This window comes from Equus quagga, chromosome 13 (assembly GCF_021613505.1).
Source record: "Equus quagga isolate Etosha38 chromosome 13, UCLA_HA_Equagga_1.0, whole genome shotgun sequence".
Taxonomy (NCBI): domain Eukaryota; kingdom Metazoa; phylum Chordata; class Mammalia; order Perissodactyla; family Equidae; genus Equus; species Equus quagga.
Window position 1 is genome coordinate 21,160,117 of NC_060279.1, and position 18,473 is coordinate 21,178,589.

The window sequence follows — 18,473 nt, forward strand, 5'->3', positions numbered from 1 at the left end:
TTTATCTTCCCTAGAAGAACATACATCACCTGGACCACCACCTTCGAGCACCTCCCCCTGAAAGGCTCTCTCCTCTCCTACCGGCCCAAACCCTCTCTGAGCCCGGCTTCTTCTTTAAAAATTCTTCAAATGATCAACTTTCATTAAAATTTCTCCAACTAATCTTTCTAATTTTATTCGATCTAATTCCGCTAGCAAGTCACCATATTAATTACCTAGCACAATTTTGACATATATAATTATCTGTTTCTTTCTAAAATTTTTTATTCGTTGACTTCCCATCGCACAAAAAACCTGGACCACTCATCAAGGCCTATAAGGCTTTGGCCTGCTTCCCTCACATCACTAATGATGCCCAACCACACCAGTGTTTGCAAGGGTCCTAGAACACACCAAGAATGCTCTCACCTTTGCCTCTGATGCTTTCTCTTCCTGGACCACCTCCCCTCAAGATCCTTACATGACTGACTCTTCTTCATTCAAGTCTCATTTCAAACGTCACTCCTCAGAGAAAACTTGTCTGAACATGGCCCTTCTAGAAGAGCCCCACCCCCCATGATTCTATCTCATTAGGTCACTGTTTAGTCTTCAGAACATTTGTACTTTCTGAAATTATCTTATTCAGGTGCTTCTTTATTTTTAGTCACTCCCACTAGGGTAGCAGTTTGATGAGCGCAGGACTCCATCAGTTTAATTCTGTGTTGATTATGCCCCATGCTTAGGACAATGCCTTTCAAAAAAATATTACATGCAGAATAAATAAATGAGTGAATGTGCATTTTAACTACTTCTTCCTTTACATGAGTAGATCTTCACACCAACTGTCTCACCTCAGGTCTTTCAAGAGCTAATCTGCTATCTGAACATAAGAGATGAACACAGAAATGTTTCTCGATGAGGATTCAGAAAGAGAACTCAGGATGTTTAGTGTACGTCCAAATGTCCAAAAAGTTCACATTCACAAAACTATGCTGCAAATCAATTCTTTTTTTTTTCCTGTATGAGTGATAAGTTATTTTGACCAATGATTAAACGTAACTTTGTCTTACAAAATTTTATTTTCTAACAACTGGGAATGATTATCTCCATTTTTGTTATGTATTTGATGATCTGTGCATGAACTAGACAAATGGAAAACAATGGCAGCCTGCCTCAACTAAAATAGGTGTTTTGAGGGACCCTCACCAACCTCCAGTGCAACAGGAAATCAGAACCGCATCCAGCAAGATTTAAATTTCTCTATGGACTGGTTACGCAAATAATATTTTAAATCCTATTTCACCTAAAAGAAGCACATCACCAAATTGAGCTTTAAAGTCAAGGCTAAGAAGACCCCTACTGAATTCATTAGTTTCTTCTTTGCTCAAGAAACACCTAGGTCCTGATGATTGGAGATGCTGCTGTATGAAAATACGCTGCCCATTACAGAACACACTCTCCATGGCTACTTTAAGTAAAATAAGACCTCCCTTGCATTCTCATGAACAATAAAAGAACTCTAAATCCATCTAATAACTATGCTTCTCCTTTCCAATCCATTCAAGTTTGCCTTGCTTGGAAATCTGTTAGTGAATCCTGGACCACACCGCCACCCTGTTGGGAACACACAGCATCACAGACTCACGGTGTGGTGCAAACCTCACTAAGGACTCCCCTTCAAATCTGGAGGACAAATTAGGTACCTCTCCGCTCAGGGTTAACACAAAATGTCTAAATGGACACAAACCGGTGGCTCTTCACCAGTAAATCTCAGAATCCACTTCCCTGGTCCCGTCATTATCACGCTGGTGCTGAAAGTACATGACGTCCAAGGGAAGAGAGTTCATGTTATTCTATCTGGCACTCAAATCAAATGTTTTCAAATCACTCTTTATAGTATATAAATGATAGTAACAGGAAAGGAAAATTTTTCATTCACCCAAAAGGAACGTGTCCTGTTTTAGCAATTATGAGTTTCTGATGAATCCCCATACTCCTCTGAGTGAGTTTCAGTAAAACAAGAACAGATGTATAACTGCAGAAAAGAAACTTTACAACAGCCAAGAAACCAGGTTGGGACCCTAAAAGTGGAAAATGTAAGAGTTAAAGATTCTTTTCCCTGAAATGTGCATCGATGTAACCCACGTGGTCATGTGATGTCTACTGAACTGCTTCTCCCTTCCCACAGTGGGACATTTATCACTTGACTTATTTCCAAAGCTCCCTTCCCTGCTACATCCCCAGAGGACACACTACACTTCTACAAGCTTCTGGTAAGTTTGGATTCCTTAGGCACCCCTAAAAAGAACACACAGTTTTTAAATTAGCAGTCTGCAAATACTGGCACTTTCACTCCACATTATTATAAACTGAGGATACACTAATGAGAGCTCTCTCACACCTAACGATAAATTCTAAGTAAACTGGAGTTTTCTGAGAAAAATTAAAAGCAAAACAGAGTGAAAGCACATAAAGAATATTTCTGAACACATATGCAAGCTAACTAACCAGAAGGGGATATAATGCACAGAGAGCACGCTTCACCAATTCAATAGCCATTGTAGAGGGGTACATAAGGACCCAGAGAAAAATCAATTCACAAAATGTAAGTCGTCATAAAAAGAAGATTATCAACTAAGGACTGATAAAAATTGGTTCCCTATAAAAATGGGTATGTTAGGGCCGGCCAGGTAGCATAGTGGTTAAATTCACAAGCTCCACTTTGGTGGCCCAGGGTTCACAGGTTTGGATCCCAGGCATGGACCTAGTACCACTCATCAAGCCATGCTGTTGCAGTGTCCCACATAAAATAGAGGAAGACTGGCACAGATGTTAGCTCAGGGCCAATCTTCCTCACACAGACACACGAAATGGGTATGCTTGGTTACAGATCTAAAGGATAAGGTTTTAATGATATAAAACAATGTAGATGCAGTAAATATATATATTATATATTTATTTATATTAATTATTTTAATATATTTAATATTATATATAATAAATACGTATTTATTATATATTTGAATATATATTCAAATGTATATTTGAAGGGATAAATGTAAATCTAGGTATCTGTCCTGCAATGTCTTAATTTAACACTAAAAAGGGAAATATCAAAGTGTGGAAATAACATCAGGCTCTTTAAGACTGTGAAATGACCAACGTCCAATAAGACTGTTAAAATCTCACAAGCCTGGGTAAAGAGGAGTACAAACAAGGTTGTGGTTCATCCTTGTCAAGTAAAAACTAATGGATCTGGGAGAAAATAAGCCAGGCTATCCTTTTCTAACAATGTTTTCAATAACATGAAGGAAGCCTCAGGGTCACTGCGACTCTGCCTGAGGACATCAATCGACAATGCCAGCACACAAAACACTAGGCATCACCAGGGAGGTAAAAGAAATAAAACAGGAAGAAAAAGAAAAAGGAAAAAGAAAGAATTAAACAGAAAGCTACTCTTGTGCTACACTAAGACCCCTCTTCTTCTGGAATACTGCCCACAGCTCTAATTGGCACTTATCAAAGTTTTGCGTTTTTTTTTTTTAAGGTATCTGTTTTTGTTTTTTTTTTTTGGTGAGGAAGATTGGCCCTGAGCTAACATCTGTTGCCAAACTTCCTCTTTTTTTTTTCCTCCCCAAAGTCCCATACCTACTTGTGTATCCTAGTTGTAGGTCATTCTAGTTCTTCTGTGTGGGACGCCGCCACAGCGTGGCCTGAGGAGCCATGCAGAGGTCCACACCCAGGATTTGAAATGGCAAACCCCAGGCCACAGAAGCAGAGTGCGTGAACTTAGCCACTCAGCCACGGTGACAGCCCACCACTTATCAAAGTTTTAACTGAGCAGAAAGCAGTTCAAAAAAGGATAAGTAAAATAATCAAGGGGATGCTATAAGTGCTAAGAAAGAGATTAAAACACAAGACTATTAGAAAGGCAAAAACTCAAGACACACATCAGCATGGATTATAAAAGCATAAAGAGTTGAGTGAGAATGAATTCTAGACATAGCACAGCATAAAGATAAAAAAGACAATGTCCCTATCTTTAGAAGGGAATGACATGACTTTGTTCACAAAATTCACTAAGCAAATGGCTTAAAACTTAAAGGACGTAATTTTATAAAAGATCAAATGAAAAGAAAAACTTTACTGAGCAGAATATAAGATACCACTTATCTCAAGAGAAGGTACAGGCTGAAATATGCTTAAATTCAAACAGTTTAGATAAATTAAGTTTATGAATATTAGATCCACGACAAATCTTTCATAATGTCATGATGCTCAGGGTACAGTCCTCCCTTTTAAATCTAGTTTTATAAAGGGAACTATGGCACTGTTTTTAAATGTCCCTTGGTACCACAGGTAAAAGTAGAAATACAGAGCTAGAGGAATTGCTGCTCTTGATCCAGCCAAGATATTCAAATGTTCATAAAAATGAAAAGTAGAGAAGCAGCTAAAAGAGACAGAAACATCATTTCATTCCCTTATTGATAAGGATATTAACTAACCTATGTGGATATTTAATCAATAACAAAATAGGAGTGAATGGGGCCATAGGCCACGCCTATGAGTTCAGAGTACAGGATCCCAGTTGAACGGCCGAAAGGAGCCACCATTCATCTCCCAGAAGTTTCTCTCTTTCGCAGTGCCACAGGTTCTGTTCTTCTATACTCTTCAATACTCTATGCTTGAACTCTTTCACTCAATACTTTGGGTTCCTCTCTACATTACTTGTTAAGAGAATGAGCCATTTGGACCAAAGGACCATAAGGAAATTCAAATCTGTTTTACCTGTCCTCCAACTCTAAACTTCACTTTGAGAGAATCACACGATAACCTTCACTACTCCAACCAAATATCACAAAGGAATTGATACCTTCTAGAGAACTTTTATTAAGGTTCATCTGCCACCATCCATTGGAGATCACTGTCAGAAACAGAACCACCACAGTCTTGGTCTTAAGTCCGTAACTGAAATTATAAGGAATGAACTAAAAAAAGTAGCAGAGGGGGAAAAACTCAAGTAATTTCAGATGCTGTCCCCCCCTCAAAAAATGCTTTTGTTGTTAAAAATTCACCCCAAAGGGGTAGAGATGGCTAATAACAAAATAGCTATTTAAAAGTGAGAATTAACGAAAAAGAATGGAAGTAAAAGCAAAAGGAGGGAAGAGAGAGAGAGGGAAAGGGAGAAAGAAAGAGGAAGAAGTCTGTAAGTCCTAACCTGAGAAGAAACCACAGCTATCAATTTAAGAATCTCTACTACCAAACTTGCCTAGAATCTTCTTACATATCTCACCAAAGCATTTCTCTTACTCTAATCATATTCTTAATCTATACATGAATATGTAATTGATTAAATTTTACCATTATCCACACGCTAAGAAACTATTCTCAGAAACTACAGGTATAGTTTTGCAAATGCATTTTTAGGTGAAAGCCCCTTCCTTCTCGGTCCAGCCATTAATTATCTGCTTGCTATTCAGATGGAAGCGGGGCTCCAAGACAGATCCCACTCAGACACTGAGTTTTCTATCCTGTATCAATTCCTCCAGTGTTCTAGGGTTTATGTTCAAAAGAACACAAAGCAAAGCCCTACCTTTGCTGATGAAATTTTATGTTGATTAGAAGTGTTAACACAAGGAAAGAGCATGTCCTAGGATGACTCTGATAGGCTCCACTTTGCGTAGCATTGAATATTGTGAAATCAAAGGTGTGTATCTTAAAAAACATCATTAATCTGATAGAGAAGCTTTCAATTTTCAGGCACTTTACTGGATCTACACTCCATTTCCTTAAAAATGTGTTATGCCAGTTTATATTTGTGTTGCCTGACAAAACACCTGTGAATTCAAAACGGACCATGTTGTAAGGATGCTCAGAGCTGCTCTACCAGAAACAGTTGCTGTGTGAGGTCTCCCAAGCTCCAGCCAGCCTACCCACCCCCCCCAAGGGGCCTGGGGAGTAGGCGGCCTCTGTGTCAGGTCTTCTATATCAAAACCCTTTGGACAACATCTAAAACTTAGACTTGGAACAGTCCTGAGTGAGCCCCTACACAACAGGGGACAAAAAATGGAGATGGGAAAATGGCATGCATTCGTGATCCCATGTGTGTAAAATTCTGTGTGGAAATATGTGTGTGTGTAAACACACACACACCCCCCCTCGGTATATCCATATGTGTATATATGCCTAAAGAGAGGTCTTGGTCAACTTGGGTGGAGGAATTTCAGATGTTTACTTTCTTGTTTATACGCTCTTATATTATCTGGATTTTGTACAAGACGTTATTACTACTTTGTGAACATTAGAAAGCAAGAAAGGAGTAAAAGTCTTGTAATCCTACAGGTGGCACACTAACTTAGAGTGTCTTTGCAATTCTTTCCCTCTGCTCCCCCTCTTTCCATCCCGGTCCATGTCTTTCTTACAGGTAAGACTCCTCCAGCTTTAAACCGCCTTCCCTGACTTACCCCACCCGGTCATGCCTCAGCATGACTAGCGCCTAGCCACACAAGTTCTAGCACAATATTCCAGTTGCTCATTTGTGGCCTTATAATTGTGCTCTAGTTTTCCATGAATATATATTTTGCATTCAAATTTACAGACCTGCTGCATCTTCTGCTGCTGCTTTATGCTCACACAACACGGAGCACACAGACACACCAGCAAACTTAAAATGAAGAGTGTGTGTCCCAGGTGCACAGGTCAGAAATCCGATGTGCTTTGTGGGGATAAAAGAGCAGCCAGGGGTGAGAAAACACAAAAAAATAATGTAGTTTCTAAAGAGGGCGTCTGGTTCAGTGGAAACAAGCTTCAGAGTCACCTGAATGGCAGCTCTGAAATTCTAACGCTTGCCGTGCCGCTATCAGCATCTCAAGCTAAAAAAGGCTGAGTGGACTTGGGTTAACATTCTGTGCCTCGGTTTCCTTATCTGCAAAAGGGAGACGATGAAGAATATCCTCTCTGTTTCCTGACCAAATAAGTGAGAATATATATGATAGTACTTCTAAAAAGATAAAGAGTTGGACTAAACACTTATTGGGTAGCTCCTATCACTAGACATTGTGTTGCACACATTCCTGTACAATTATCTAGGAGAAGGGCACTGGAGGTGGAGTCATAAGACAGAATCTGAGCAAGGTGCCATTTTGTTTCTTCCTGAACTGCACGCGACTTTGTGCCTGTTTCCTCATTTTGCAAACGTGAACTAAAATACATATGTGTAAGGGACCTGGAATGAAATAATAAAATGTTCCTTAAAATGCATGATAAAATGCAAGCTCGGTCTAAGAACTTTAGAGCCATTATAATTGCTGCTGACAGATCCATACTGGTCACATGTGACTCTAATACTGTGTGACTGAGTTTTACATTTGAGTCCTGTTTTTAGCTTAGACTAAATAAATCATCAGGCAAAAAATATTTCTAAATGTGTTACAATGTATATGCAGAATAATTTCTCTCATTCTTAAATAACCATTCCAGTGATTAAATAACATCCTAGCCATTATTTAAAATAATATTCCTTTTTAATCACATCGATTTGAGTGATATTTTATTGACATATAACACTCATTGATGTATAACACTCATGCAGCACTTTACTGATTTTTTTACCAATATTAACTAGTTAATCTTCAAATATCCTTTGGAGATAAAATCATTTTCTGAAAAACTACTTTCGTGTTTTATAATAAAAACCTAACTATAATTAGGAAACAGTGCATGACAATCTCTCAGTTGTTCCTTCATGTACTTACACATGAAAAAGTCATTCCATCTTAATCCTTTCATTCTGAAAGTCAAGACAGCATGACAATATGGGCAGGACGGGGAGGCAAACATAAGTTATTCCACTAAGAAAGTAGCACAAAGGAGGGAGGGTCCTAGGAAAACTGGAAATTGACACGGTTTCCTCCAAGATTTCTCTATCTGCCTTGGTCCCTTGGTACCTAATTCCCCCAGGACAGCACTCTTGCGTTACCCTCACCATCAGAGCCCAGCCCTTTAAGTGGCTCCTAGATAATCTAGGAAAATAATCCAAGCTACTACGTTCATATGCTTCCAAGAAGTTTATACATTCTGCTGTCTAAATGTGCTCTTTCCAGAGATCAACCTCAGGGACGTAAAGTATTTATGGGATGTTTAGACATTTTTCAGTCTATTTTTTGTTAGAATTGTGTTCCTAAAATCTAAATTTAGGTTCATTAAGGTTGAACAAGAAGAGTAAAATCATTGGTAAGAAAAAAAAAAAATCCCTTTTAGATGCTTTCTGGACAACATGTTAATTGTGTCTATAAATAAAATGATAAAAAATGAGTATACACTTTCCAAAACTGAAGCCAAATATTTAATATACCCGGGTGCTTATACAAACTGGAATGATAGCCACTAAACCATTGTATATAGAATCATGTAGTACCACTCACCACCACATACAATCAGCTCTAGGCCTGCTCTGTATATGCCAAACCATCTCGTTTGCCATTAACAGACCCATAAAGCAAAACATAAATGGGCGCCCCTATTCAAACACCTTCAATGGCTCCCACGCCTAGAGACAGACTTCATAATTGTTTCTTTTAAAGGGTCCCTGAGGGCAAAGAAAAATAAGACCTTAAGAGGCCTGGGGGCATAGGGTGATATAGTTCCCTAAAATGAGAGAAATGTCCTTGAAACCTTAGGCTGTAAATCAATAATTCATGTGAATTTTTTACTTTATTCCTTAGCAACCTCTACATGTTGAAGTGCTCCTGGGATCATACTAGAATCTCTGCTCGTCTCCACATGCACTCTTTCTCCAGGTGATTTCATCCCACGTCTTAACTGCAAATGCCTTCTGTACAACGATGACTTCCAAATGTCTATCTTCAGCCTGACCCCTCCCCCTGAACTCCCAACTCACATTTTCAGCATCATTTTTCCTAATCATCACTTTTCCTACTCAACATCCACACTAGCTGTCCTCATAGGCACCTCAAATTTAACTTGGCTGTGCTGGCCTGGAATTGGCCCGAGTTGTTTTGCTAAAGTACCTGCACTGCACCGTCCCCTGGTAAATGTATGAGACACGCTGAGCAAGCCTGTTGTTTTATAACCATGGCCTGAAGAGTTCTAGGGAGGTCAGGCCTAGCCTGTCAGCATCATTTATTGATAACAGTGTGATGGATGATTTGCACCTGCTCTCCACTGAGACTCCTGGAAAGCTCTGCCACAGAGGCTGGTTATATAGCAAGAAAATGCCTATGTCACCAGCAGGGTGTCAGAAATGCCAGCCAAGAAGACACCAGTTTGGGTTCCCTGGGTTCTGAGGTGTTCCAAGCACACACTAGGGGCTCTTGATCCAAGAGAGAAGTATGTGCTGGCCTGGGCTTGCAGAGGGAGGACAATGGAGCTGGCTCCTGGCCTCTCCAGACCCCGTGCTGTGATGTGGCCTCTGCTTGTGGTACATATCTTTATTTGAGTGTGGCTGTTACACTGTATCATTTTCCTGCAATAAACTTTAGATCTGTAAGCCCTGCTGCTTTGGGTCCCATGAATCTTTTTCAATAACTGAACCCTGTCTAACTGACACTATTAGTGCAACATCCAAAACTAAGCTCCTGACATCATCCCCAAACCAGCTCCTCATCTCAGGAAAATGGGAACTGTATTCTTTCAGTTCCTTAGGACAAAACTTTTGCTATTATCTTTGATTCCACATCCTTGCACTGTCCATGCTGTCCACCAGTAATCCCAGTGGCTCTCCACCCCAAATATATCCAGAATCTGACCATATCTCACAACCCCCATTGCCACCACCTTAATTCTAGGCCCCCTCATCTATCACCAGGATTATTACAACAGCCTCATAAGCACTCCCTCTGTTTCGACCCATGGCTTCCTGCAGTCTATTCTCAACTCAGCAGCCCGAGTGATCCTGTGAAACATAAGCCAGAGCAGGACATTCATTTGCACCAGAAAGCCAAACTTCTTGTAACTTACAGAGCCCTACAGGACTTGGACACCACTACCTGCCTGACATCACCTTCTACTACTCCCTCCCAGCATCCTTCTTGTGCCTCTACATGCCAGGAACGCTCTCACCTCGGGGAGGGCCTCTGTGCATGCGGAGCCCTCTACCCGAGCGTTATTCCTCAGACAGACACGTTACTTAAGAGTCACCTTATCAGTGAGGCTTCCCCAGTGACCTTATCCGAAATTTATCACCAACACCATCCAATATTCTCTATCCCCCTTCACTTCTTTATTTTTCCTCCTGAGACTTATCACCATCTGGCATACTTATCTTCCCCAGCAGAATGTAAGCTCACCAAGGGCAAGAATTTTCATGTGTTTTATTCTACACTGTATTTCAGTGCCTATAACAATGCATATAGCAGGAATTCAATAAATACTTTTGAATGAATGAGTGATGATAGAATTAATATAAAACACGTGTTTATTTTTTTAAAAAGTCTAGTCCATTAGCATTCTTAGGAAGGCATGTAACTCCAGGTATCCGCTAGTACACAACCGAGTGTCGTCAATGGCGCATCTCCTCCACCCTCTGATGTGGAAGAACAGGCCTTACTCTACTTTGTCAGACTTGCTCATGCTCCTGCCCCCCACGACCAGATAATTCAGTTACTGGAACACAGCATGCCCCTTCTGCCTAGAACGTCTGCTGATGCCCTTCTCTTCCCCTAGAGCATTCTGACTCTGCACTTAAAACCCAGTGGCCCTTTCACCTCTTCTGTCTTCTCAACTCTCATTAAGTGGTTAACGTTTTCCTCCGTAGGTCAGCTCCGTCTGTAAGCACTTCTACTGCCACTATGTTTACAGCAGTCTCCTCCACGTGAATTCGAAGGAGGGAGGGCCTTCAGAGAAGCCATGTTTTATCTAGCGTTTTTATATGGCTCAATACCCAGCACAAAGGTCAACACATTGGAGGCACTCAATAAATGCCACTGAATGCAGCAGTGAGAACCAAGTGGAGAAGGGTAGGGCAAAGAGAAGATAATCCCCTCAGCGGAAGGACTCCAAAGATCTAGACATGAAGCCATTGCATGACCTTGTGCAAATGTGTCTGCTTCTTCACCCAAAAACAGACGCCTTCCCCACCTATCTCACAGAAGGGTGGGGCTCAAATGAGAAAACAAAAGTCAAATCTCCAGTGGGGTATTTCTATTAGCAACGTTTAGGTCATAAATTTTGATTTTTTTCAATCCCAGCATTGATTCAGTAAACATGGAAATGACTAGATTGAAGCCCAGCTATATCTAATGTAACATGCTTATACTGCTTTAACAAATTCAAACAGGAGATAGTCAACGAATTCCAAATTCAACAGGAAGTGTTGTTCAAAAAGAATATTAAAATCCAGGTTATATACGCTGCATGTATATGGAGAGAAAGATATGCTATATAATATATATCACTAGATACAGAGGACTATAATTTGATATTTATCACATTCTAATACATGAAATATCAGGGAACTTTACAACAAACTTTAATGCTTATTACAGCTTTTTAGAGGCAGCAAATACAGGAGCTAAGAGCATTTAAACTCTGGAGTCTAGCCACTTAGGTTTGAATAACAGTGCACTCTACCACTGCATGCTCTTGGAAAATGAAGCTCTCTCTGCCTCAGTTTCCACATATTAAATATGGATAATAAGGCACTTACCTCATAGGAGTGCTTAAGAGAATTAAATGAGATAATACATGTAAAGGGTTAGAACATACAGTGCCTCGCACATAGTTAGTGCTCATTAAATGCTGACTATGGTTAATGGTATTCATGACTCTTGAAACTTAGCGTTTCCATATATTTTTCTGTACTGACATCACACTAACTTAAATGGAATGAGGGTTGAAAATCAAAGTGCTCAAAATACTTCAGCCCAGGAAAGATCTCTTTGTCTTGATATCTCTGCCCCCTCTTCAATCTCACCTTGAAGGGCTGGTGTCAAAAACAGCACGTAGAGGGAATGCACAGGCTGGGACTCTAACAGAAGAAGCAGTTGCTCAACGCTCCATTTCCCTATGTCTCCCCTCACCATCGCCCTCCCTACCCTGTGAGGCAACCACAGCACGAAGTGAGGTTATCATAGCCCATCGAGCGGCGTAATTAATAGCCTGGAGCCTGGGGCCAGATTAGATTAACTGTACCTAGCATTGGCCTTACTGTCTGACTACCCACTTCCTCATTCTTCCCTACCCTTCATAAAAGGAATCCAGAATTCCTTCTCCACCAACACTGGGGCTGAACTTGTAACTTCTCCAACCCTCGGCACTGAAAGGAGCTGAGCCCTGAAAGAGCAGAGATTCCTGGAAATAATGCCAGATCAAGATTCTGAAGACCTGAACTCATCCTAACGATGCCATGTGGGGGAAATCACTGGAACTTTCTGTGTCTTGATTTCCTAATCCTTAATGCTGTGATACTACTGCCTAATATATCTCCTCAGGAGATTTTAAGGGATAATTAAATGGGAAAATAAATCTGAGCAAAACTCTTGGAAATTTATGAGAATCATATGAATGAAACGAAATTCTAATCAATGATTACTGGTTCATTTGCCTTCCTTCCTATTTAAAGACTGATCTGATTCCTTGAAGCCATGTCATTAGAAAGATTTCTTCTATCAGAAGAAATTATATTCAAAAGGAAAAAATAATTTATTAAAATTATAGGGTTATAAAGGTGATTGATATGACAATAAATAATAGGGAACTTCGCGCTGAAAAATACTGAACAAGTACAAAAATACTTAAGATTTTTAAGAAGCAAAAACACTCAGTCAGCAGTGAATATTAATAAAGCTAAAATGGACTGCCTAGGTAGAGCAGAAAGAAAAAAGTGAAATCTCATATTGAGCTCTGTTTGTGTCCATTCCAAACACAAAGTAGCAAAAATGAAGTCTCCACCTTCAGATTGGGCCCACCTGCCATGACCTTCAAGTTATCTTCACAGTTCCGACTAAATCTGAGGACTACCGAAGAGTGAGAGCGCTTTCACATCCACACAGGGTTTCCTCCAGCATTGTTCTGAAACTCCAGGCATTTTTTTTCCTGCCCAAAACCAACAACCTCACTTTAGACGCTAAGAATGCAATTCTCTGAAAACGATGCTTCACCCAATAAAGAGATAAGGGGGGGAGGAGGAAATAACAATGGCAGCAAACACACACACTCAACCCTTTTTGAGCACCTAAACGCCTTACATGGATTATCTCTCTACCCTTCACAGCAGCCTGATTTGATAGGTATTCTTTCCTCATCCCAGATCATTTACGGCTTAGCGAGGAACATTGCTCGTTCAGGATGACACCTCTAGTACAGTACTCAACTGGAGTTTAAAACACATCCCATGTGATCCTGAAGTTTAGGCTCTTACTACTACTCCATGCCACCTCCAGGACAAACCAGAGGTCTTCTTCTAAAACCTAAAGGAAGTGGGGATTCTTCAAAGATTTTTAGTACCTCTTCGTACCACTATGTGGCACAAAGAGAGAGTGAAGGAGAAGTAATCTTATTTAAGAACAGGCAACGCAGTGGCTGGGATGATGATATTAGTTGGCGGTTTCAATGTCAATACAGAAAATGTTGCTATCATCTAAAAATAGAGAATTCAGTATATAAGTATCTGAAGAGCCTTTTCAAAATTTACATCAAATAGGTGAGATGCAGAAGTGTTTGAATATGGTAGGAGCTAAATGTGGGTCAAAGACCATTAGCTTTGATAGCTTTCAATAAAACTTGAATAAAGAACTTGTATGTGTGTTCTACAAATAGAGAGGGCTATGAAGGGTGGAAACAGTACATGCAGATCCATGGCAAGAGCAACTAAGAGAGGAAAGGGCTTAGAATAAGAAACTGGATTAAAATAAATAATTTTTTTCCCTCAATCTACTATTCCAACTCACTTAAATGATCCAAAACCAAACGTGAGGAAGAACTTGCTCAGATGATGACTCACAGATAATTTTCAGTCCAATTTGACTTACATCAGGTAGGAAAAGGAGGTTCTACAGGAAAATGAATATATGTACAATTAAAACGTTTTCAACAGCCAGTAAGATCTCTCCTTGAAAGAAAATACTAGGGCTTTCTTCTTGACCAAGAGTCTTGGTTTGACCAATGAATTGTTTTGTGCAAAAGAAATCTACAACAAAAATACAGCCATCTCCGAGGAGTCTAAATGAAACTTTCAATCATTTTGGGATTAACTTTTAAAACAAAATGTTTTTCCATAAGGATACTATTCTGCTATTACAGAGTAAATTAAAACTAAATTCGTTTTTATTCAAAAACTCCATTTTTCTGTGTAGTAGTAAATTGCTTTTAGTTGAGTTTTAGACATCTAAAAAAAGGCAATTATCAGACTCATACTTTGGCTAGATTAAAGACGTAAGCCACAACTTTTTAACCATGGGGGCCACCCATCTCAAGAGGGTCACACCATAAAGTCATCTTTTCTATCTTGTGATGGCCACTGCCATGATTAACGCACTCTTTCCGCCTTCTGTTTTCCTCTCATTAGCCACAGAAAAGTTTCTCAGTCGGCAATGATCATCTAACCATGAGGGCCTCCACCAAGGTAGCCTCATGTCCACCATGTCTACTGGCAGTTCTAAGACAGGGCAAAAGAAAAGAAAGCAGGAAGACAACAGGACAGAAATACAGGAGAGCAAGAGCAGAAGGGGATGAGAAGGAACAGTAGGAGGGAGAAATAAAGGAAAAGGAGAAGAAAGGATGGCAGAGGGAAGAAAGAGGGAAGAAGTGCAGAAAGGAAACAAGGAAACTACGAAAAAGAAGTCCACATGAAAGAGAAAGTGGAATAGGGTCCCGAGAGGCACATCAGGACGGCACTGTGCTTTGAATTGTCTCCTCTTCCTCTTGCTCTTCCTTTCCCCATAGAGGAAACAGAGGAGCAACTTCTCTGTCATTACCTGGATGAGTTCGTCCAGCTCAGTCGAATTGACACAGGAGTGTTGGGAAATGAATGTTTGTTTCTGGATCACGATGGTGGTCCTCTGTGAAATCTCGTGAGGCTGCTCCAACGCTTTGAACACGGTGGCTCCGATGATCAGATAGAGGACAACCACCAGGAAAATCGTGGAGACCGTCTTCCATTTCATAACATTAATGGTCGTGTCACTCTCCACCCGGGAGGCAAGCACTGTGGGTTTCGTGGAAAAGGAGAGCCTCGGTTTGGAGTTCTGAGCGGCAGATTTAGGATCCAGCAAATCAGGTGCCGCCACTGACAACAACAGAGAATGAAGGTTAGGATGGAGGAGATTAGAGGGGTAATGGTTAGGCTTCTTTACGAGATCGGCAAAGGTTGACTGAATTCTGCTTCCTCTCCTGGTGGAAGCTCTGGAACCTAAACCAGAACTCCCACTAGATCACATCCAGGACCATATAAATGGGTTCAAGGAAAAGGGGGTGGGTCTTAGCTCTTGCTGCTATTGGGGTTCCAGATGGCAGGGAAAAAAACAGAGGGTGGACCAAGAAACTTCTAAAAAAGTAAAAGAATGCCTAACATCTTCCTAATTAATATCTAAATTTATATCTGTCCACCACACCAGTCAATGCACACTGACTGAATTCCTAAGAGCCGACAGTACTAAACGAGATATTTGAATACCCGTGAAGAAAGCTCATGCTTTATTCCAGTTCTCAAGAAGTTAACACTCTATACCAGAAGCAATCAATGTAAAGAACATTCTCTATTTTTATTTAAAAATTCATTGTAATAAAAGAATTGTATTATAAGTGAATTTGTGATCCAACTTTGTTGCTCAAAGTAAAACATTAGTCATTTTCTGGTAAAACATGATGGTGAAGAAACCACTCAATAGCCCAACCATTTCTTTTTGCCTACTCTCTAAAGTGGGCCCATAATTAAGCATTCTCTATATTTTGTTATTTGATCTCCGACATGTTTAAAAAACAAAAGTATTCCTACCCAAAGTGGCACAATTCTAGATGCAGCCAAGACATGATAAGTTCCTTCCATTTCAGGAGTGAACATTATCAAGAAAAAAAATTAAAACCTTGTCTCACACCTTGGACCTTGCATGCTCTGTACAAAGCTAATTGCTCCATTAGAGTGGATTTATGTGTTCTCTTACAAAGCCCCATATACTCCGAGGTGACTCTAAATCCATTTATTATTCAACTCAGCTATTCAAAAATATCATTAATGGATTTCTTTTTAGAAAACACAAGAGATACTAGACTTCCAGGGGAAAATAAGTCATCTACTACAGAATATTTGATTGGAAAGGCAACTTTGAACCCACAGGGTTAATAAAACAGCAAACAAATAGGAGACTTACAAAAACCATCAACTCAACCAGAACAATCCATTTGCAGTCCATAATTGGTATAGATATAAGGAAAACTATTCTAGTGTATATAATACAGATTTGATAAAATGATAACTTCATCTAAAAGTCACTTTTAGGTAAGTATAGAAGAAATCCCTATGGAATTACACCCAAATACCCTACAGGAACCTGAATTTACTTGAGGCTAAGAAGAGAATGAAGAGTGTCAATTTTCACATGGCTCTGTAGCCTACCGTCTTGACTACCACTGAGAGTTAAACGTGGACTACCACAGTTTGAGTTCATAAAAGAAACCTTCAGTTGCCCATTAAAAAGAAGCTTTGGAAACAAAGCCATGTGAAGCACTAGCCCTAAATAATGCTGTACACTAATGGCAGATAACCGAGGGCTCTTCACCCAGCGAAGCTCTGAATGCTCCTGACTTTGAAGAGATGAAGTCAGAGCTCTGAAGAGGTAAAAGCACCCATGGCTTTAAGTGGAGGGTCTACAAACGGACAGCTCATTACAACGATTCCCTGTGGTTCAACCTGCTGTGGACAGGTATGTCCACGTTTCCCTCCTGATAGTCACCTGCTCCGAGTAAACCCATAAACTAATAGACACCTTTAACATGTAACATTTATAAAGGCAACTTCACTCACAATTAGCACTGGATATGTGTTTAATGTTTGAATTTTTAAAAAAAAAAAATCTTTTCTAATAGAAATGCTGATAACAGCTGAAATCAGTCATCTGCTGTCTAGCCACCCCATCCCGCCTCCAAGCTGCTTAATGAGTCTGAGTGAAAAATAAAGATCAAAATCTAAAATTAAGCCATTTTTGGAATAAAAATAACAGAAAATCACAGGGAAGCTCTACATTATCTCTCTGAAGGAAGCTTTCCAAGCCTTTCCTCTCGGGTTCTCTGTCTCTCATATTTCTGATTTTTCACACCACTGGTTTCTAATCTGCAGAACTGGAGAACACCAAGACTGTTTACCTTGATGCTCCCAAATCCCCAGCCTAAATCCCAATGCCAAAGTCAGAGAGTATCATTATATGCTTTGGGGGAAAGCCGACAGATTTTTTTTAAAAAGATCGTGTGTCTGTGTGTATTAAGCTAATACATTTCCTGATGTAGTTTAATTCTTTTAAGCCCTATTTTTTAATTAGCAGAAATATATATAATGCACACTTGGCAGACGGAATGGGCAGAAACTGGTGACATATCAAAATAAAACATAACAGCCTTTTCTCTCGGTTTAATATGGGGAACCCTCTGCGTTTCCATCTCCACATCGTGTGATGTATGATCGGAAAGAGAAGCTCCTTAGAACAAGGAATCAAAGATTCGCCCCTTCCACAGACTCTCAGCACCATCACTCTACCTCCGCCCCCAGCACATCACAGTCTCCTCTTAATCGTAGTCTCCCATCTTCACCCAGGTCTGTCTTCTTTGCTCATAGCCGCAACTGACTACTCAATACCAGGAGAAACCAGCTTTTTTCAGCACCACTGCCTGTCCCACCAGGCAATGGGCAACAAGTGTGACCAGGGTCACCATGCGTCCTGCCTGTCGGCTACTCCCAAGGGTTGACCCTCCTCCTCCTTCGGAAACTCCCCCAAGGTGTCCCAAACCCATACCCAATGCAGATGCAGAACCCCCAGGCACCAGCGGGAGAAAGGGAGAAACATCCAGGAGAGGATTGGGATTCCGACCCGACACCTTGGACGGGAAAGGAAGGTGGAAAACGTCCGCTTGCTGCCAGCGGGGCGTTTGCAGCCCTCCCAGGACAGGCTGGGGCGGGAAAGCGCGGGGCGGGCGGCGGGGGGGGGGGGGGGGGGCGGAGGGGGTCTCACCTCCCGCTCTATAGCCGGGTCTCTCCCGCAACGCGCTGGGAAGCATGAGGCATGCAGGATTCAAAATGTATTTTGCAAAAGACGGACTTGAAGCTTTCACAAACACGCCATTGTACTCACTTCTTATTCAGAGTCGGGTTGCGCGCTCCGAGCTGCACGGGCAGGCATTTTCCCCGGCTTTGTTTTACAAGGTGGAGAGAGCGGGGCTGGTCGCGGGAGGGGGGAGCGTGAGAAGAAACGAAATCGCGGGAAGGAGGGGACACCAGCGGGCTGGGCAGAGGGCGAGGCCGCCGCCAAGTTGGGCTCGGGCGCCGCCGC

The 18,473-nt window shown here is 40.9% G+C and overlaps 1 protein-coding gene across 5 annotated transcripts in view; it reads right to left on the bottom strand.

Moving 5' to 3' along the window:
• The window catches only part of KCNK2 (potassium two pore domain channel subfamily K member 2), a 145,576-nt gene that overhangs the window by 116,573 nt on the left and 10,530 nt on the right, over positions 1-18,473 (bottom strand). For 3 of the 5 annotated variants that reach the window (XM_046684035.1, XM_046684033.1, XM_046684032.1), the window contains exons 1-2: positions 18,156-18,236; positions 14,913-15,223 (exon numbers count right to left, since the gene is read on the bottom strand). In XM_046684035.1, coding sequence (XP_046539991.1) covers positions 14,913-15,223; positions 18,156-18,201 — 357 coding nt within the window. In that variant the 5' untranslated portion in view covers positions 18,202-18,236. Of the gene's footprint in view, positions 1-14,912; positions 15,224-18,155; positions 18,237-18,275; positions 18,468-18,473 lie in introns of those variants that run through there. The other 2 variants (XM_046684037.1, XM_046684036.1) reach the window with 2 other exon arrangements.